General features: G+C 41.4%; 1 protein-coding gene across 1 annotated transcript in view; it reads left to right on the forward strand.

The window, feature by feature from the left end:
- Positions 1 to 205: 205 nt before the first annotated feature.
- NKAIN2 (sodium/potassium transporting ATPase interacting 2) overlaps positions 206 to 21781 on the forward strand; it is a 573334-nt gene continuing 551758 nt past the window's right edge. Inside the window, exon 1 of the mRNA XM_037393060.1 lies at positions 206 to 844. Coding sequence (XP_037248957.1) covers positions 791 to 844 — 54 coding nt within the window. The 5' untranslated portion in view covers positions 206 to 790. The remainder of the gene's footprint in view (positions 845 to 21781) is intronic.

A 21781-nucleotide genomic window follows, 5' to 3' on the forward strand; every position in this document is an offset into this window, starting at 1 on the left:
CTCCGCCGCCCCCTGCCCTGCCGTGACTCGGGCCGCGCCGAGGGGCTGCGCTTGGGCGGCAGCGGGGCTGCGGCGGGCACCGGCTGGGCGCGGCGCGGTGCGGTGCGGGGGAGCCCGCGGAGGCTGGGCGCGGCGAGGCGTCCCGCCGAGACAAAAGGCGCCCGGGACGGCGACGCCGCCCGCGCCGCGCCCTCGCAGGCAAAGCGGCAGCCGCCCGCCCCGGCGCGGGGGAGCCCCCAGGCACGGGGTTTCCACTGCCGAGGCTCCCGAGCCCAACCGGGAGGAAGAGGAGGAGGAAGGAGGGCGGGGGAGCGGCTGTGCCGTGGGCAGGAGGGAAGCCGCTCTCCGAGCGTGAACTGAGCTCAGCACCGCCGCCTGCCTCGCCTCGCCTCCCCGTCCCTCCTCCTCCCCTCCTCCCCCCGCCTCCCCCCGCCGCAGACGGCCGCGAGCCCGGATGGTTTGCGAGCGGAGTTGAGGGGGCAAACTTTGAAGCCTAGATGCCTCTGGGGCTGCGCGGCAAAGCGCGGCTGCTCCTGCAGGCACCTGCCGCCGCGCTCCCCCCGGCACCGCCGCCCTCTGCGGGGGCGGCCGGCCCCGTTACCGGCGGCCGCCGAGGCGGCGGGCGCTGCGGCCGCGGCTAGGGCGGGCGGGCAGGCGGGCGCGCCCCCATGCGGGTCCCGGGCTGGGGCGCGCCGGCGGCGGCAGGCGGGAGCCGGGCGGCGGCCGGGCGGTGCTCTCCCGCCGCCTGAGTGGGCGCGGCGCGGGACGGCGGCGCGGGGTGCCGGGAGCCATGGGCTATTGCAGCGGCCGGTGCACGCTGGTGGCGGTGTGCGGCGCGCAGCTGGTGAGTGGCGGCGGGGGCGGCCCGCGGAGGAGGGGGGGCGGCGGGAGGGAGGGGGCGGCGGGGCGGCTACCCCGGTGCCGGAGGGGGAGCCGGGGGGGGCAGCGCCCGTGCTTTGCGGGAGGAGGGGGCGCGGGGGCCGGGATGGGGAACCGCGGCTGCGTTACAGGTAGTTTCGCGGCGGCTCCGCCGGGGAGGCGGCGGGGCGGCTGAACTCGGGCAGTTTCCCAGGCGTTGGCTCAACTTGGCGCGGGGTTTCCGCCGCGGCCGCTGCCGGGCCGGCCCTGCGCAGCGCGGGGCCGCGGCGGGAGGGTGCGCAGCCGGCGACCAGTTTGCGTACAGGTGTGTGTGTGCGAAGTTGTTACGCCTGAGCTCTTCTGCAGATGTGTTTGTTTGGGTTCTTGTTTGTTTGTTGTTGTTGTTTTTTTTTTCTTTTTCCTTTTCAGACTGAGTGGCCGGTGTATGTTAACAATGTATCGTTACATTGTTACAGAACTGAAACAATTATACGTATATATATATACACACACTTGCCTTTTTTAGAGGAGGTATGTGGCAGCAGTTGTAAGCTCAGCTACCAGCCAAACTAGACTGAGTTTAAAAAGTAGCCGCTGAGATACAATAACAAAGAAACTGACTAAAAATAGATCTGCTGGGCAAGACGGTTACACCGTGCAGTTGTATTGTGCCACCTTTCAAGTGACTGGGTTTAAAGTTAAGAAACTGAAGACACGTCCCTTTTGGTAGTACAGACATGGATTATTTTATTGTTGTGACACGAGATACACGATGCATAGAATTTGTATGGGTTTGGATGCAGTGACACACACAACTGAAGAGCTGTCAGTGGAATATGCCCCATTTCTTTTTTTCATTAGACCAAGTGTTCGTGTATTGGCAGAACAGGTGCTGGAAGCACCTTTGTTAAGCAGTTAACCTCATAGCAGGGAGGAAATAATTCATGTTGCTCCAGCCCTCCACCTCTTACTGAATAGTTTTGCTGAGAAAGTGTTAGTCGGTATCAATAGCAACCAGCGTTGTCGCCAATTCCTCTCCTGCAGACAGGTACTAAGAGAACTACAAAAGAAAAAAACCTGGTAGATTTCAGGGATCAGAATCAGTAAAACAGTACACAGGGAAAGGAAGGTGTATGAGCACATCAGATATTCAAAATGCCCGTGGTTGTTCTATCGGTTATAGCCAATCCTTAATCCTTTTGTATTCTGGAAAATGTTTTTTATTTGGATGTGCTGTTCTGCACCTAAGTTATCTGATTCTTTGTAACTGGATGTATCTTATCAGATGTGATTTATTCATGCACATTGTCTAAAAAAAGAATCTTGAATAGAAGTAGTGAATCTTGAGTGGAATGGTAGGAATGTAACCTTTTCCAGCTATTTGGAAACATAAAATTAATCACCAAAGTTCTTCAGATCCATTTAAGTTTCAGAGGCATACTTTTCATTTATTTTTTCTTTGCTGGAAAGGGAACAAAAATGGTTTAAAATGTACTACTTGCAGATAAAAGGTTGATTTTTTTTTTTTTCTTAAATGCATTCAACAACCAGAAGGTTATGATGACTACGGAATGTGCTAAGATATTAAATGATTATTGTTTTGAAAGTCTGTGAAGAAAAACATTTGCTAACTCACTGTGACAAAAATACATGCAAAACTAATAGTAAAAAACATCAACAAAAATGCCCCATAGGAATGTATGAGCAGGTGGATGGGCAGGTAAGCTAATGGAGAATTGTAGCATTACTGTAAGCTTTCTGAAAGTGGTTGTAAACTATAGGGTCGCACGTATATGCACATAAGAAAATATTGTTTTCATGAGTAGCTTAAGTGAACTTTAACATATTTTCATAACCTAAAAATACACTCGGAATTTTTTACTGAGCAAGAAAGGGATGCACTAGCAGTAACACAAACCTCTGATTCACACTTGGCCTATGTTATGACGTTTAGATAGGTTCAAGGCAGGAATAATCATTTACATGAGAAAAAGGAGTCAGGAATGGAAAAAAATATGCACTCTCTTAAAATCACTTGTCATATTCCTTCATATGCCATGCCATAGACAACCAGATGGAGACAGGTCACGAGTTTTTAAATCGAGGAGACTTAACTGTCCTATGTAGGCCTATCCGTGATTGGTCAGTTACCTCTACTTTTTTGGTAAAGGCTACTTAAAGGAGTGGAGCAAATGCTGTCAAAATTCATCCTAGAGTTAGCACGTTAATGCAGATGCAAAAACAAAGAATGAAGAAGTTATTTGGGCTGAGGAGATGGGTGTGGGAAGCATTTCTACTGTGATAATCACACGTTAAAAAAAAAAAAAGGCAGAATACTTTTAATGTGAAGATATTTTATTACTTTGGGTAATTAAACCTGGGTTTAATTTTTTAAATGGTCATATTTGAACTAGAAAATATACTTTTGTTTAAGGAAAAAATGTTTATAAAAAGAAAAGTTTCTTCCATTTTTTTAAATGAAAATGTTTTCTTCCATCTCTGTATAGCTAGGATGTGGTGATCTAATTGGTCTTTGTAGGCACTGTACCATAAAAAATACTGAGGAATACTGCAATTCGTTAGAGAAGCTGTTACATATTGTACATAAATAAATGACGTAGATGTTGCAAATGGACAAAAAAGGTGGTCGTTTCAACACTGGTGTAGTGGTAGAGCTACATCAGCTTGAGAGACCCTGCACTAGCAGGTTTTTTTCATAAACGCATTTTAAATGCTTATAGCTGAGGAAACATACTGTACCATCAGATTATCAGAAAGCTCAAGGAATGTTTCTGTTCTCAAGGGCGTGCTGATCATTGCTGCCCTGCTTATTAACATACATATACCTTCCTGTTTGTGCTCTCATTTGTACAATGGAAAACAACCCTTGACAGCTCATTTTCCTCTGTGTTTGTAGCCAATGAGAAGAATTAACAGCAAGTAAGAGCTAATTTTGCTGATGTTAGGAACAAGGCATTGCCTTTGTATACAAATCTAATTATCTCAAAATATAGTTTCATTTTTTTAAGATACTAATTTTGGTCACTCTTGTCCTTTGCCCTGAAAAGAACCCAGGGCATAGGGGCTCTGGTGGTTTTTGTCATATGCCAACTACTCTGGTTGCATTGAAAGAATTTTTGCATTTTGTCCTTCAAACATCTTTATTTTTGGGTGTCTCCTTGTCTATTAATAGCTTACAACAGTGACACTAATATCTTGTTGCTTAGTCTTTTTAGTAGCAAGAGCAGCAAAGGTGAGACTGCCAAGATTATTGTGCTTTCTAGAAGGCTTTAAGAGCCCCATGGAAACTAGTTTGAAACTTTCTACATGTTCACTGTTGCTGCTTGGGAAAACTTGGAGCAGTGGCAAAACAGTAGAAAGTACTGCATGTTTTCAGCTTAGAAACTCTCATCCCAATGCAGTGATGAGAAGGGACATCATTTCATAAGGAAACTTTAAATCTCCAGATCATTGCCTTATTGTTTCTATCCATCAGACAAAGATTGCCGTATTCCCAAGTCTAATTAGATGACCCATAATTCAGCCTTTGCACTGCCTTCTCTCAGTTTCCATCTGAAATTATTTACATCATTCTTTTTTTACATTTTGCCTGTTCTTTTTCTTTTCTTTTTTCTTTTTTTTTTCTTTTTTTAAAAGTAAATTGTAGTGCAATTCAGATATTCCAGCTAAAGTATTAAAAATATGTTAACAAGCTGCATATATCCAAAGGCTTAGTTAGTGATTCTGGGGTATCCAGTCTGATGTTCTAAAGAAGCATGTATTATAATGGGCACAAAGTCCCCAGTTTCTAAAATTTGGTGTCTTTAAAAACTGTATCAGCTGAGGTAATTTCTGAACTTATTTGTGATACCATAAACACATACTTGGTTACCTTGTTGCACGTGATGACACATATTTGATCGCAGCAAATAAAGTGGTGGAACCACTCAAACCCAGGAAATTAATTACATACAAACCGGGAAGTAGTATCCACTGTATGTCTTCTATGACTTCTGACATCATGAGGGGTGCCCATAATCTGTATTGCACGCATGGAATAAGACTGAAGAGTGTCCTGTTCTCTTCCAATTCTCACACGCATTATAGAGCAATGGTACATGTAACTACAGAGGACAGAGCTTGGCTCTTAGAGGAAAAAGCCTACATTAGTGAATCGGTCCTGTAAAGTTTTGGGTTGCCTTTTTAAAACGTGAACAGCAAGCATCCTATGCTCATTCAAACACTTCAGGAATCATGATAATTGGAAGTTATAGTCTGTATCACAAATCTACCTACAAGATTCAGCACAATTCAATACAGTGAATATCCTTGCTTGGGGAAAACCTTGTTTTAACAGTTTGCAGGTTGAATTGATTCTGGACCTTCAGGGAGTAAGGCTTGCCAGATTAGAGCTGAGGTCTCTCTGAGAGCAAGGTGAGGGCATTCACAACAGATACTCCCTAGGATTAGCTACTCTGCAGTTACATGTAATAAAGAACGTCTTTTTGTTGATATAGGCTCTTATGTCCTGCATATCATCAGGGTACTTTCTGATGACACACTAAACCACATAACTGGTATACATAGCATGTTTAATTTTTTTCATTTTTGCTATAGGAATGTGGTAGTGAATTTTTTTGGTGTTTGCTTTTAACTGCTGGAGTTTGGGGAGGGTTGGTTTTTCTTTGTGCATGTGTGTTTTAATTGTGTTTCGTTGTCACTGTTGCCAATGGTTTTCAATAGCAGCTTTATGAGAGAGATGTCTGCAGTGGAAAATTCTGATGACATATACATGTTCCTACATTTTCTGCTACCAAAAGGGAAATTAAAGACATGGGCTTTCCATGTGGACTGGCAAGTGATGTTGTTGCTGCTCTTAGCCTGTGGATATGTTGATTTATCAATTTACAAAGAGAGTAGAAAGAATTGGTTTCTGTGTTTTGGATAGTACTTAAGTACTGTCTTTGAAATTGTGACTGTGCCAACAACTTGTGTCTGTGCCTTCTTTAAAGTTCTGCTTCTTGCTTTGTTTCAATTTTGATAAGAAAGAAAGTGAAAATTTTAGTTTCACTGTATCCAAAAACATTGCTGTCTTACTAGGAATGAAAGGGAAACAGTCCTGTGAATAGCAGACTTCCAGCAGATGTATGTTTGAAAGCTCTTGTATAACACTAAGGAGTAGATTTTGAGGTGTTGCTGGGAATATATAAACGAAGGAATTGATCATGAATTCAGAGCTAACATCCTTTGCTGCTATGAAAGAAGTACGTAGCAACCTTTTTAGGTTTTGATGGAAAAGTAAACATACCTTTTCCGTTCTGTTTTTGAGATAAAATACTGAGGATTCATAACCAAACTGTTTTTTTCTGATAACTTGAGGTAAAAAATGGTGATGCATGCAAAAAATACAGGGCATGTGTAATGGTCCATTATGTCATTTAATTTTAGTGGCTTGACATTCACTATGAATGGTTCAGTATTATTTTTCATAGAATAAGAGAATAATATTGTGAATAACCAATCATGCACTTAAAGAAAAGCAGAGTATGTTGTTTTAAGTTACAGGGGTAAAAGGTTTCAGACCAGCTGAATAGCAAGTTTAATTCACTGCTTTTTGATGCTGAACTTCTGAGTTCAGTGAGCAGACTCAACATTCAGATACTGTGATGATGAGTAGGAGGGAAAGTTGAAGAGACTGACAAAAGAGGGAGTTAAATAAACTACCTGAATATAGGGACCTAGAATATCTAGTGAACTTGCACTTCTTGTATAGCCATGAGGTAAATCTTTGACACTAGATATTAATTTCATATTGTCAGATATTTGAGATAGCATCTTGAATGATGAGCAGCAGGGTGGGTTTAGTTTGATTTTTTTTTTTTTTTTCCCCCCCATGTCTTTACAAAAAACTCTTAAGTATTTTTAAAAGACACTAAAAAATCTCTGTAATCAGACTGTAGTCAGTGGAGAGAAATCTCTCATTCTGTAGCCAACAGAAGGACAGAAGGGAACAGGTTTAATTGCAGAACGGTTTTTGAGTTGGTAGTGACTTTGATGTCTCAGGCTGAGCTGTGGGGACATATGCGATGCAAGCACAGCAGATAAGGTTTGTAAACAAGTACTTGGTGACTTGTTCCAGGAAAGAAACTAAATCCATTTGAGGTCTTCTCAATGGCCTGGTGCATGTGATGACATGGGTCTTAACCTCTAGTTTCAGTTAGCATGAAGTTTTGAGAAGCTTCCCTGGGCTTAGGGACTGGTGAGATTTGGCCAGCATCTGCTCTGGAGGCTCATGTCAGTGCCCAGCGAATTACCCAGGTATCCCCATACACTTCAAACCGCCTTTTTGGTCCCATGGTTCCACTGAGCTCAAGAGATTATCCCAGGTGTACAATGCCAAAAGACACAGCTATGTCCAATGACATTTTATAAAATCAGAAAGTCAGAAATCTTAAATTCCTATAGGATTTATGGTTCTGAGTCTGAGTGACATTTAGTGGACAATAGTGAGCATATTCATATTTGGGTAGGGACAAGGGTATTGATGGTCTGACTAAATCGGAATAATATCTGTAGGCTCCTCTGTGGTCAGAAGAGGAACTCCTTCAGGGGGCAGGTCAGAAGGTGCCTAACATTGTTTTGTGCCCTAAACTGCCCTTGAAAGTTGTGTCTTAAGAAAAGCGGTCCTTCAGCTTAAGTAGGCTTTTTGGGAGGGGCAGGGAGAGAAGAAATCACAGACCCATTGTATGCGGTGTTGCCACCCACAGTACTTATTATTTAAATTTTCCTCTCTCTCTTGCATTTTCACTAGTTGTTTTACTGAGGACATTTTGATTTTCAGGATGACTATGATCTACAGATTAAGAAATGCTGTTTTGGAAAGGCATTTGTCTCATTTTTGACTCATTTGACTGAAGAAGGAAACTAAGGAGCTTGGTTTCACCAAAGCAATGTCAGCTTTTGTGCATGTGTCCCTTAAGATCTCTTAAAAAAATTAATGCTAAAATCAAATGGATAAAGCCAATTTATGCTCACTGTGGGTTTGAGGGGATTTTCTGTAGCTTCTGACAGGACTGAGGAAGACAGGGACCACTGTAAATAATGTGTGATCATAAAGAGTACACTGAAAACACAATATTTTTGAAGCATCAAATAGTTTATTGTCATCTAGACTAATCTTTATTTATTTGTTTTATTATGGTGAGTGAAAGAGAAGGGGCTGTTGAGCGCTACCTGACTTGTGAAGTAGAATGGACGCAATAGTTGAAATGACATTTTCTTGCCCCTGTGGCAAATAAACATTTCACAGTTTGTTGTTTTATACCCTCTCCCCAGATGTACGTGTACCAGCTGGATAGCATCTGAGAATTGTTTCAGCATTTTATCATTTTATAACCCTCTGATAGAAATGACATCTAGAAGAAAAATTACTGATTTCTGTGTTCACTAAAAAGTAAACATGCATAGCTAATAGTTCTATTCACCACAGATCATACTTATGCATTTTTAATAAAAACTTGATTTTAATTCATACATAACTTATGAGAAATGTTTATCAGTTTAGGGCTCTGCTGATTCCCACTTAAATGTTTACATATATCTGGATACTTTGAAAAAGTCTTTCATTTGAGGCTCAGATTTATCTTTTATACACAAACTTGCTTCTCTGCTGCCTATGTAATGATGTAATGTATATAAGAAATGTGGATTATTATACTGATTGCTAAAATCAGTAAAAGTACCATTTATATGGCATAAATGAATCTCAGATTTTCCTATGCTGTTTTGAAGTAACAGTTTTCTAGCATTGGGGTTTGGGGGCTTTTTTCTGTTGTGTTTGTTTTTTGGTTTTTTTTCTTAGTTGGGGTGTTAGGCTGCATCTCTAGTGGCAAGTCACCAGTTACCTGTAACCAGAAAGTTACCAGTTACGTGAATGGAATAGGAAAAGTCTGTTGTATCCTATATTCATACCATAACAAATTGAGGTCTGGTTTCCTCACCCTTCTTTTCTTAGGAAGGAATTCTCATTAGCAGAGTTTTGTGCAGAAGGCAGCATATGAGGTTAATTCTATTATTCCTGATGCATGTTGAAATGATGATGCCTATCATGTTTATATGTCACGTCACCTTTCAGAAGGCAAAAATGCAGGAACCACCTTCTGGAGGTGGCTGCCTCTTTCTTGTTGACTGTGTAAGGATCTTTGAGTTGCTGCCCAGTTGGGAATGAAACTCCAACCTCTCCTACATTTGCATGCATCTTTATTTATTATATAGTTGTGTCCGCTTATCTTTGGTGGTATCTTTGTATTAAAGAAAAGAAGATAGACTGTGAAGCTCATTGTTTAGAATTTAGGCAGAATATAATTGAGCAATGCGTAGCATTTCATCTGGATTAATAGAAGTTATGCTACAGGCCTAGAACAGGGGTCACAGGGCTGCCCCTGTTCACCTTGAACAGCATTTACTGTCTTTCTAAGTGATCCCACAATAGTCAGTAAGATTGGTCTACAAGAACAAGGTAGTATTAAGAGACAGAGGGTCTTGAGTCTAAGGTAGTGACTAATATTTGTGGGAGAAAGTTTAGCTGTCTTAGGAAATGATGTAATTCCTTTCCAGGTGACTCACACTATGGGTCATTATACTAATTAAAAATTCCTTTAAACTTCTTCATAGACAGACTACTAATTGGCCCTCAACAAATATATTCTTCTTGTTTGAAGATAAAAGCTTTTGTGAGGAAGGGAAGATAGATGCTGTGATGTCTCTTTAGAACAATGCATAGATGTTTGAAAAGCCATTCTTCAATAATTAAACAAAATGTGAAGTTCGCAAATTTTTGCTATGACCAACAATGGCCTAGCATTTTTCATTATCCTCTGGTCACAGTCTCTGTGGCAGGCTGTTCTATTACAGATCACAGAAACAAAAGGAGGAAAAAGCCTGTTGTGTGTCATTGCTGCCTTCACAAAGCCACAAATACATTAAACTCAAGATATTGTTCATTGTGCACTTGAGCCACCATTGACAAAGGTGCTGTGAGTACCACTGAATATCAGGCAGTCATATGTCATTACATCACTGTTCAAACTGGCAGAGCAAATGGCAGTAAAACAAATGAAAACATTAGCAGCTAAAGGAATGCAGAAGAGTAAGAGGCTTGTCTGGAGAGGGAAAAAAAAAAAAAAGGAAAGTACGAATGTTATTTTTGCCACTAGCTATAAACTTGATTTTCCCTTTTTTCCTTCTTTTTATTTAAGTTCTTAGCCACGCCCATCTCATGCCCTTGAGGCCAGTTAGATTTTATTGTCTTTGACACTAGTAGCAGTCACAGGCAGTGACAGCAGCTGGTAACAAGCCAGATGATGGCACTGGTAGTGTTAACATGAGACATGGGCTTCAGTGTATGCTGAAAACAGAGTTCATTGTCTTGGATTTTATCAGACCTCTTTCCTGAGTGTGGAGCTGACAGTAAAATTGATACTTGCAGAGGGGACACCACAACAAACTGGAGCTGAATGCAATATTCACCAATATACCTAGTAATGACTTTTTCTGGTCCTGGCAGCCTCTCAGAATATTTAGAGGGACTGCTGTCTGGTACAATCTTCTTCTTTGGGGTTTTTTTGTTGGTTTTTTTTTTTTTGTTTGTTTGGGTTTTTTTGGTTTTTTTTTGTTTTGTTTTGCTTTAATGAAAGCCATCACCCAGGGGGAGGGTCATAATGGCAGGTACAGAAGAAAGTTTTTGGCCTCAGCCACTGGAAGAGGTGATGTCTGTTCTGTGTTGTGCTAAACTGCTTTTTCAGATGCATAATAAAAGTTATTTATGGACACCAGTAAAGTGGTATCTGTTGTATAATATCACAGATAGGCATAAGGACAATAACAAAAGGCAGCTGGTTTAGTAAGCTCTATTTGCTGCAGAAATGTGCTGTTCTTTGCGAATTGAAATAAAAAAACTGGGGAGAGAATGTTGTGGGTTTTTTCTGGTTCCTGGCATTTGCAATTGTTCTTGCTTTGCAGTGTGCTTATAAAGACAATTATGCGGGTCCCATGTCAGTATTATATTTGTCATGACTAGCACCTTATTAGAGGACAGCTGCTCCTCTCTGCCAGGCACATATATGAAACTACCATTGACAACAGAAGTTACGAGTGTAACCCTCCTTGGCGTTACACTGATGCAGGATGCTGGAGGTCTCATGATTTCAGTTAATTAACCAGGGTGTAAAACCAGGAATGAAGCAGTGATGGATCTGGGACTATTCACGTGCTTGTTCAGAGTGCAGTGCTTATAAGGAGGCTCTGATCTCCGAGCAGTTATTACTTGGCCCTTGTAACAGGTGAGTAAGAAAGGCACTGTCCACACGCACAACATTTGAGTCTATCAGATCATACTTAGTGCTTTCCCCAGAAGGTCAGATATTAAGGTCCCCATCAGCCTGCAGCAGCCACAGGGAATACTGGTGTGCAAGGGATATTTCCAAGTTGTAAGCATATTATGGTAACTCCTCAGTCTTTCTCTGTTTCCATCAGGATTAAAAAAAGGGGTGACCAGCAGGTTTCTCCAGAGCTCCTTAGATGCTGCAGTGGTGCTTTGTCTGCTGTCACTTCTGCTGAGAACTGGACCAATTTGGAACAAAGAAAAATATAGTAGTGGCACAGTGCCATCGTAATACTGTTAAGAGCTAATGTAAACTCAGCTGGAGAAAACCATCTGCAATGAAGAACAATGTTTGTCGGCAATGCCAAATGCAAGAAAATATTCTCAAGAACCACCTTTTGGCATTTTAGCTATTGTAATGAGTTGTGTGTATACATTCTCAAGCATTTGCTTCTCTCAGCTCAGATCTGCATAGCGGGCAGCTCAGTCTCGCTTAAGGGATGTAGACCCATGTGTCTATGTTCATGTAGGTTTTTCTTTTGTTGCTGTTTTTCCACTTGCTTTTCAAAATCTGAGTAAATTAGAAGTTCTGCAGTATTTGAGGTGACTAATTGGATTTCTGAGTGAGCACAAGCCCTGACTTTTTTGGAGGATGAAAACTATTAGTCTTAAAACTGCAGCATCCATTCCAGACAGCTTTCATACTAATTTAAGACAAGACAGTTATACAAACTACAGTGATGAATGGATTGAACAGTTAATATTTGACATTTCATTTTATGATTATACCATTTAAAAATATCTGGATTTTGACACACTGCTAGTATGTTTTTATATAAATTAGAAAATCTAGATTTATATTAAGTTCCCTGTCACCTTTGAGTTTGAGGTCTCTGGAGAATGACCATACTGAAGATTCTATCTGCTGTGATGTTCGGCAAAAGTACAGACGTGTTCGGTAAAGATGGCTTGGGGAGGTGGGGGCATCCATTTGCCCTCACAGCTGGATGGGTCAAGCGACTGAGAGAGGAATGCATAGTAGCATCCCTGTCAGTGATAAATTTATTAAAAAAAAACCAAAAAACAACCAAACAAACAATTCTTTGAGATAGGTATTTATATCTCTGTAAAAGTGAAAACTGGTGATACCAAGTGCTAGAACAATACTTTAAAACAGCCTTCTCTGAGGCAGTTTGGAAGGTATATCTGTTATAACTGGAATATATGGGAGATGCAAACCCTGTATTTAAACTTTCCAGATTTCAGGAGAACTTGATTCTAATTTCTGTACCCCAGACCCACCTACACCATCTAGGACAATATTTTTTCTGGTTTCATAGATGTCTCCCAGTGCTGGTAGTGCCCAGCTGTGGCTGCGACCTGGGGGAGACTGATGAGCACATACTCGGTGTCCTCTGTCTAAGCTGTGAGTGGTGGCATCCAGGGGAGCGAGCCATTCTGGCACTGTTCTTACCCTAGTGCAGTGGTGGCCACTGAGCTGGCCACGTTGTTGCAGTGTTAAATAATTCCACAGTGAATTGCATCAATTTCTCACCCACATAACCCAGCTTGAAGGTAGAAAAGGTTTGTGCTTATGCAGAGACCAGAGGCTCTGGCACTAAGTTGTCTCTAGTCTTCTTTAGTGGAGCATTGCAGCTTAGAGCTTTTATCCCATTTATTTTGAAGATGTGAAATTTGTTGAAAGGAGTATGCTGAGGCATGCTTGCTGAGGGAAGGGATGGGTAATTTTCCAGGAGCTTTTCCATGTTAAGTGTCAACTTGTGTTTCTGAGGAACTTGTCTTGATGAATAATGTAGTTCCTGCCAATTCTGTCTTCCTGATTGTGCAGAACTTTCCTAGATTGGTGAGGGTTTGTGCTGCCCCTTACGTAAGGTTCAACCCAGACACAAATGATCAGTGTGTGATGGTGGGTAACTATGCAGTTCTACTAAAAGTATCGTGCCCTACCTCATAGCTGTCCTAGAACTTGTATAAGGCCAGTATGTTAACAGAGCCACCTGAATCCCTTTAGAACATCAGATTTGATAGAGATAAAATGTGCTTAGCGAATATTTTTTTTAAAAGGTCAGGAAGTAAAGATTTATTTACTTCAATTGAAATTCAGCAAGTCTTAGGTTAAGGTGAGGGATAAAGAAAATAAATCTCTAGAATTATGTTATACTTGACAGAATATTGATCAATAATTGTCTCAGCAGGAGCTGATGGTGAGCTGAAAAGTAGTTTTACAAATTTACATAAATATTTCTGATTGGCACTTCCTTTTGTTACATTGCTTTGCCTAGATTTTCATTCCATGCTTTGTCTCCACATTAATGTTTCAGAAATGTTTAACTATCCTCATTTTTTATTAGAAATAGGTTAGAAAATTCTGTCTTTCAGTTACTGTTCCTACAGTGTAAGAAAATAAATACTTGCTTGAGCATTCATAACTTCTGATTTCATGAAGAGGAATGTCTTACACTGTGGTGGTTTTACTGGATACCCCGCACTATGATAGTGCTACCATAAAGAAATTGGCCTTTGAAAGGGAAAGCATGTTCCATAGGCATTTAATAATAACTTAGGGAAGACGTGTCTATGAAGTTCTTCTAACAAGACTACCTGTATTTTCAAAATATCGTCCAGTTATTTCCCTCTTGTGTCTTCTTTACAGTCTCCCTATGATTGCAGAAGTAATAAAAGGTTTCACTATCCAACCAGCATAATCTTAAAATAGGTGTTTCTGGTGCATGTTAGCAGAGATCTGTGCCATTTTCTGTACCTCTTTTTTTTATTTGCTGCCTACTTTCCCATCCATGCAAGCACCTGAGAGGAATTCCCACAGGCACTTGAGCGCCTCTGCTACCTATCTGGCTGATGGAGGCAGGCAGATGCCTCTAGCGGGTTGAATTCACTGCTGTTTGTTAGCATTTAGCAAACTTAACTTCAGTACTCTAAAATTTGACGCCCTGGAAGAACCTGTATCTCTACTAACTTGGTAACAGAATATCAAGTCCTAAATTAGGTGCCTAGAGTACACAGAATACCTACACTCTTTCTGGCCCTGTGCACATCTGGTGTATACTTCTTTGTGCTAAGTGTAGAGTAGGTTTAAAATATGAACAAAACGTTTTTTTTTCTTTTCCCTTCCCTTGCCCCCCCCCTCCCCCCCCCCGCCTTTGCTTTCAATGCCTTTGTTTTTGTAATCAGCTGTGCAATAGCACAGGCAAACTCTCATCATTAGGCAGCCCATGACTAGCCTGGACCAGTGTAGGGCTCTAGTCTCTTTTGGTGGCATGCTGACCAAGGATCTGGAGAACAAAAGACTCCTTTGCAGGGGCTGCTATCACTTGCCATGGCAGACAGACTGCATGATGGAGTGTGCTGCTCCTGCAGCAGTCCAGGTTTAAAGCAAAGTAGAATTGAAAGGTAAATACACAGTTTAGTTTTCCCCTGCCCCCTCGATACAGACATGCACATGTACATGCACACACTCTGCCGTAACCAGATTTGTGAAATTATAGCATCTCCTTATGGATCTGCACAATACATCCAGAAAAAAACAAACAAAAAGAGGCTCTTTCTTCAAGCTTGCTTATGTAATAAGATGGATATAATTGTAAACAGGAAAGCTGTAAAATGGAGTTACTAAAATTCATCCTTAGAAGGACTATTTACTTTCATAATGGTGACTGAGTCTCTGCTTTTCAAGAGCTGACAGGCACTAATGGAGTATGTGAGAGTGGTTTTCTTTCATATGCTCCTTTTGTCACTGTTCATATCTTTTCACTGCTTGGGTCCTACTTATGTTACTTCCTTGAAATGCCTTGGTAGCAAGAAAAGGTAGACAGAGCCACTGCTTAGTTAGTATTTCTTGTATTAGCTTTCCTTCTGCTGCTGCTGTGAGGAATATTGCTTATATGGTTATAAGCTAAGCTATATAAACAGCAAGAGTTTCCTACTACGTAGCCGCTAATAAACATGAAATATTTCTGGGTAGAATCACTATTTCTGGTTCTTTCATATGTCACTGAGACTTCATGAATCTTCTTGGTTGTAGTTAGCGATCTGTTTGGTGACAACACAATGTCTGGTCAAACAAATTCACCTACATTTCACTGGACTAGCATCTTTATTCCCATAGGTAACTGTGGTTAGAAATGTGAGGGAATATCAGTTCTGTTGCAGCAAGACAGGAGAAAAAAAGGCAGAAAGTTTACCCCAAAATACTGCGCATCTTGGGGAAATGTATTTTTATTGAAAGAAAATCCATTGACAATAGGTGAGTGGAATGACAGTAAGGCTTATTGAATTCAAGGAGTGCAGTTAGGAAAAAAAGAACCAGCCTCTGACATAGTAATAGAGCCACCACAAGATGTGTGGATGAAGAAATGGGGAAAAGAGATGGAGGGAAAAGAAAGAAAATACTTCACAGATGGGACTGATTTTGAATTTTGGGCATTTAATTTCACAGGGATGTCTTTCCCCTACACCGACCTCTTTTTATACCGCTCTGAAATCCAAAAGGCCAAACTGAATAACAGTTTTTCAGGGATACATGGTTCGATGAGATAAAGAGGTTGAAAGAAGCATGGCATTTTGAAACATTTATTTGATATAGGTATACATATACAGGAAACGTATGTGTGTTTATCTAACAGGAAAAAAATTGGTATGTGTCAGTGATGTGTAAAGATGTCATATTTGACATCAAATTCATATTCAAAGCAGTGATGTGTCAGGTACTGCAGGTGTACTGCAGTGCATACATGATGACACTCAATATATCATAGAACTGGGGACTTGCAAAGGAAAACTCACGTGCTCTGCAGCTTGAGTTGGAAAACTGGGCTTCTTGGGGAAAAGATTAGTACATACAGCTTAGGCACAGGCAGAGTCTTAAACAACAAGTTGAATAAAGGGTATGTATAAGCAATGGATTACATATCCATTTTCAGCTCAGTGTTGCAACAAAGGAGACAGCAGCTTAAGCAAATATGCCTGAATGAAGTCATAGCTCTGAATGTGTGTGCTGTGAGTTTTTAAAATAGAATCCTGTTGAATTGAATAGAGTCATCTTCTCCTACGCTGCATGGGTGGTACTCAAGACTTTAGGAGAATGGATGATAAATCTGATACTAATGGAAGTATATTAGAAAGAGATATAAATTTTATCTTGATGCATGTGTCACAGGTGAATTTGTCTTTAGCAGACCTACAAGCTGAGTAAATGATAAATGTTTCATATTTATGTCATTTAATTAAATGGGAAAGGTCATTTATTCTGCCAGTTCCTATTATTATTGCTAGTGCTAGACTACTGAGAAAAAGGAAGGAGAGTAAAAGAAAAAGTAACCTGGGTAATAAGTAGAGGTGACAAGACCCAGGACCTTGCTGGGAACACAGAAATACAGAACTCCTCTTCAGAGCTGATCTAAACTCCAGAAGCAGCATCTGCTGCTGAATCTTGCTGACCAGGGATCTTGTTGGTTCTGGCCATTCTTTAGAGGCAGGACAGCGCTCCAGGGAAGGAAGAGATCTGTAGAGACAAGGTGGATGGACAAACTGTCACATGTACACAGGGATGTCTTTGTTATGCCAGTAACCGGTATTGCTGACCATCAGAGCTAATGTCTCCTTTGGTGGAGAAATACCTTGCATTTCTGTTCATTCCAGTCACCCATGGCTTGTTCACCTAAGAGAGAAAACAACTTAACCATTTGAGTGGTGTGGGTGGAAAACCCCCATACTTTTAGCTTATGTACTCTAGCAGCAAGCACATGCAGTTCAAGTTCATTTTGTAGAAAAACTTTAAAATATGCCTAGCTCAGTAATATGAAAGTTGCAACACAGTCTGTAGTTTATATTGAATATATTTAGAAAGTCTACTAAAATCCAAGCTTCAGCTCAGATTTTACGATAATCAACATAAACTGAGGACCCTGTGTAATATCAGTAAGACAAGCTTTTATTCATAAATTGTACAAACGTTGATTTTTAAAGCAAAACTAAGCCCACACTAACAAGACGCTCAATAAAGGAAAGAATGCATTGCAATTGGGCAACTGTAGCATTTTTAAGACTACCCACAGTGAGAGAGACCTTTTGGCTAAGACAAGGTGGTAGTTTGCAGGTTTTTCCTACTTCTGAAACCAGTTCTTTTTGCCTTTTCACTCACTTAGACTACAAAAACATCAAATCATTTTCCTTTTCCATTTTTCTTTTCATTTTTTTTTGTCAAGTAGTACAAGCGTTGCAGTTGCTGAATGTATAAAAATTTGTGTTATTTTGATTTTTTGGTGGGGTTAATTCTTGCTGCTGTGAGCTTTAAACTTTGCTTCTTCCTAACTGGATTTTAGTATTCCTTTAAAAATACCTGTGTTTGTTTCCTGGAGTTTATCAATCACCACAAAAAATTATGTTGAAAATTTAAGTATTTACTAAATTCCTCTGAAGCTTTACTGGTACGATATTGATTTGTCTAGGCTAATTTTCCCTTAGTTTGCTCTTCTGTACTTACTTATCCAGCTTACCTTAGCTGCTAGTCAGGCCTGAAGAGTAGATACTTTTACTGCTTTAGCTATTTGGTAAGCTAAGAAATAGTCAATACAGTGAAAGCTATTTAAATTAATTCTGTGGACTTACCTTAGGCTCTAACATAGGCTAGTTGCTTGGTTTCTCTGCAGTGAACAGGGTGAGCAGGACAGGCAGAAGCACTCCTGGAGTCATGCTGAGGGTGGGAAAGTGTCTTATCCCCCTTGCTGGCTGGGTTTATGTGTCCACTCACTGTCCATGTTACGTGCCTGCATGGGGTTAGGATCCACACTTGCAACCTTTGTCAGACACTGAGATTGCTCTTCTGGTACCAAGGGAAGGCTCTGTCCTTTTTGTCATGATGTATCTGGAGAATGAGTGATGGTAGCTGTAGGGCTGCGCATTTTTCATATAGGAAGTGACTTGCTGGTTTGTGTACACAAGAACAAACATCCATTCATTGCCCTCTTGAGCAAACTGGGGCTGAAGCCTTCATTTCTTAGATGTCTTGAGAGAGTACCCTTGCCAGCAGCCCAGGAGCAATGGAAACACCTATCCATCTCTTATTCAGTTTGGGCTAAGAATAGGAAAGAGAAAGGAAAAAGAGGCCTAAGCTCCATAAAATAGAAGAGTTCCCTAAAGAAATGTACCTGGACTCAGCTCCTTGGATCACTCTACTAATTTTCTGTGATAGAGTTATAAGATGCATAAACAGTTTTAAGAGCAGATCTATACCGGGAATTTCTTTAGCATTGTGTTGAGCCAGGTAGAAATAATCTCAGTCGCTTGACCATAATCGTAACGTCAATCAGTGGAACTGGATCTAAAGCCTTAACCCTTCATGTTTTCCTTTTCAGGAGGGATCTTATTTAATTCCCTCTTTAGTAAAGAGGTTCAAGGATTATTTACACTAATCATTGCTGTTACCAAAAAAATAGATTCAGGCCCAAAGACAAAAGCCTCTTTAGGAAACAAAAGGTCTTCTTAAAAGCATAACTAAACTCTTAAGAAGGTTCCTTTTATAAAACCTACTTTTATTACACCACCAAGTTGCTTTGTCAGGAAAAGCAGAATTAAGGTAGAAGGATCAAACATAACTTTTTTTCTTACACTCTAAGGTATGGTTGGTTATGTCATCAGTAGTTATCTAAAGAAGCCTCACAAAGGGAAATTTCTTAAGCTTGCTTTCTTCTGCTGCGTTACTGGTCATGGTCTGATTTTATTCAGCAAGACTTTAAAGCCAGTTTCAACAGTAACAAAAAATGAGTATACTTGGAGTTCTCTGTGCCTAGCAGAAATACTGAGTAAGTCTAAATCTGGGCAGTCTGGTAATTGTCATAACATTGCTCTCTTCTGTTCATTCTTTGAGCTCTGCACCCTCTCTGCAGAGCAGGGCTGTGCGTCTGTAGCCTTCCTCAGGCTGGTTTTAGAGTCCCCTTCAGACATGGGATGTCAAGCATGAGGGCTGGGGGGCAGTGCACAGGGTGCTGGCACTCCTCACTGGATTGTGGTCTTTTGCCTTTGAGTAGCCCTCTATGGCTCTTTTATTTCTCTGAATAGCTCCTTACAGCAGTTTCCAGAACAGCTGAAGATACTCTGATGTTTAAATTAATTTTCTTTTTTTTTTTTTTTTAGTCATCTTTCCTGGTTGCTCTTTTCAATGTGCCTGGACTATGTTTTGCACAGAACGGAGTTTTTACTCACCGTTGTCCTGTGGTTTACATACCTGGTATCCTACAGGCAGAACTGAGCTGTTCTTTTCCTAATCTGTCCTTCTCTTTGGCTGCATTGTCCTTTGAATCTGGGGGAAAAAAAATGATCTTGTGGTTTATTTGTTGCATATCCATCTGATTACTGTTGCTATCAACTTACTACCATCTGCCAGACAAGAAAAATCCCCACCACCACCACAGAATAACCCCTTATGGTTAAAACATATTTCTTTGTGACCTACAGTCTTCATAAGTACAGTTCTGGTACTGTCAGATAGATGGTGTGCTTTCTGGGCTTATAAAAGACCAGTGATGTTTCTTCATGTTTCTAGCGTATTTCAGTTCAAGTAACTTGCTTTCACAACAGAACAATTCAGAGTTTGTGAAAGTAAGACTCAGGTTTTTGAAAGCTGCCCCTGTTTTCAGTCACCCAATCTGTTACATATAAAATGGACATCCACATGCCTTTCTCTCGGCTTTCAAAGTCTTAGATTATGGAAGCTCTGCTGCAATTGCCAGAGTAGCAGTCCATGAAACCTGTATATCAGCCAAGTAATTCAAAGAAATTATTGGTTGCCACCATGATGGTTTTGTTTTCATTGGCAAAAAAATTCATGTAGTAGCTTTGCCATCTTGCCTCATTTTTTTATCCAGACTTCCAGTGATAAAAAGTATGATTACTTCATTGGAAATGTGCTGCGTCCTATAATTCCTGGAATCTTCTCTGCTGTGTTTTCTTTTCTCTGTCTTACTTTTATTTCTCTTATTCTATGCATAAAAAGTAATCAGATTATGAAGTTTGGCATTATAAAGCTTAGACTGCTCTTTATATTTGTCAATACAAAGCTTAAATCAGGTATCTTTTACAGTTTTGATTACTTTTGAACATAATGCCTTCTAGCTTTCACCTCCCTGTATAGTCACCCATATTTGCAATTGTAAATATTGTCAAAAAAGACAAAATACAGTAGAAAACAATTTCCTGACTACTTTTTCATTTCTCCTTTTTTTCTTCCATAGAATCTCCCAATACAGTTTTAAAGCATATGTATCTGAACTGACTTCCTTTTCTATAGGAAGTAGTTAAATGTTATGTTAAAAGTAATTTATAGAAACAGATGGGCAATTATATGCATGATATCAGATGGTATCTCAGTATCATTAAAATATATCGTTATGTGAATATTTACTCATGTACCAGTTATTCTCTCTATTAGGAACACTGATAAGTAATACGGTGTGGTGGGTTGACCCTGGCTGGATGCCAGGTGCCCACCGAAGCCACTCTATTACGCCTCTCCTCAGCTGGACAGGGGAGAAAAAGTATAATGATGAAAGGTTCATGGGTCAAGATAAGGACAGGGAGAGATCACTTACCCGTTACCATCAGGGGCAAAACAGACTCTACTTGATTGGTAATAAATTATATTATTTTTTCCCCAAGTCAGAGTAGGATAATGAGAAATAAACACAAATCTTAACACCCTCCGCCCACCCTTCTCTTCTTCCTGGGTGTAACTTCACTCCCAAGTTCTCTCCCTCCTCCCCTCCAGCAGCACAGGGGGACGGGGAATGGGGGTTGCAGTCAGTTCATCACAAGTCTCCTTCCCCCTCAGGGGAGGGCTTCTCACACTCTTTCCCTGCTCCAGTGGGGGGTCCCTCCCATTGGAGACAGTCCTCCATTAACTTCTCCAACATCCTTCCCATGGGCTACAGTTCTTCATGAACTGATCCTTTCCGTGGGGCGCAGTCCTTCAGGCACAGGCTGCTCCAGTGTGGGTGCCCCATGGGGTCTCAAGTCCTGCCAGCAAACCTGCTCCAGCCTGGGCTCCTCTTTCCATAGGTCCACAGGTCCTGCCAGGAGCCTGCTCCAGTGTGGGCTTCCCACAGGATCACAGCCTCTTTAGAGCATCCACCCGCCACTGGTGTAGGGTCCTCTATGCACTGCAGGTGGGTACCTGCTCCAGCGTTACCCTCCATGGGCTGAGGGGCACAGCCTGCCTCACCATGGGCTTCACCACAGGCTGCAGGGGCATCTCTGCTGCAGTGCCTGGGGCACCTCCTGCCTCCTTCTGCACTGACCCGGGTGTCTGCAGAGCTGTTGCTGTCACGTGTTCTCACTCACTCCTGCTCTCTGCTGCAATTGCTGCTGCACAGGTGTCACGTGGGGTTTGTGTGTGTGCCTGTCCTCTTAAACATGCCACCCCAGAGGTGCTACTACCGTTGCTGACAGGCTCAGCCTTGGCAAGCGGTGGGTCTGTCTTGGAGCCGGCTGGCATTGGCTCCATCGGATGCA

This window comes from Falco rusticolus, chromosome 6, assembly GCF_015220075.1.
Source record: "Falco rusticolus isolate bFalRus1 chromosome 6, bFalRus1.pri, whole genome shotgun sequence".
Taxonomy (NCBI): Eukaryota; Metazoa; Chordata; class Aves; order Falconiformes; family Falconidae; genus Falco; species Falco rusticolus.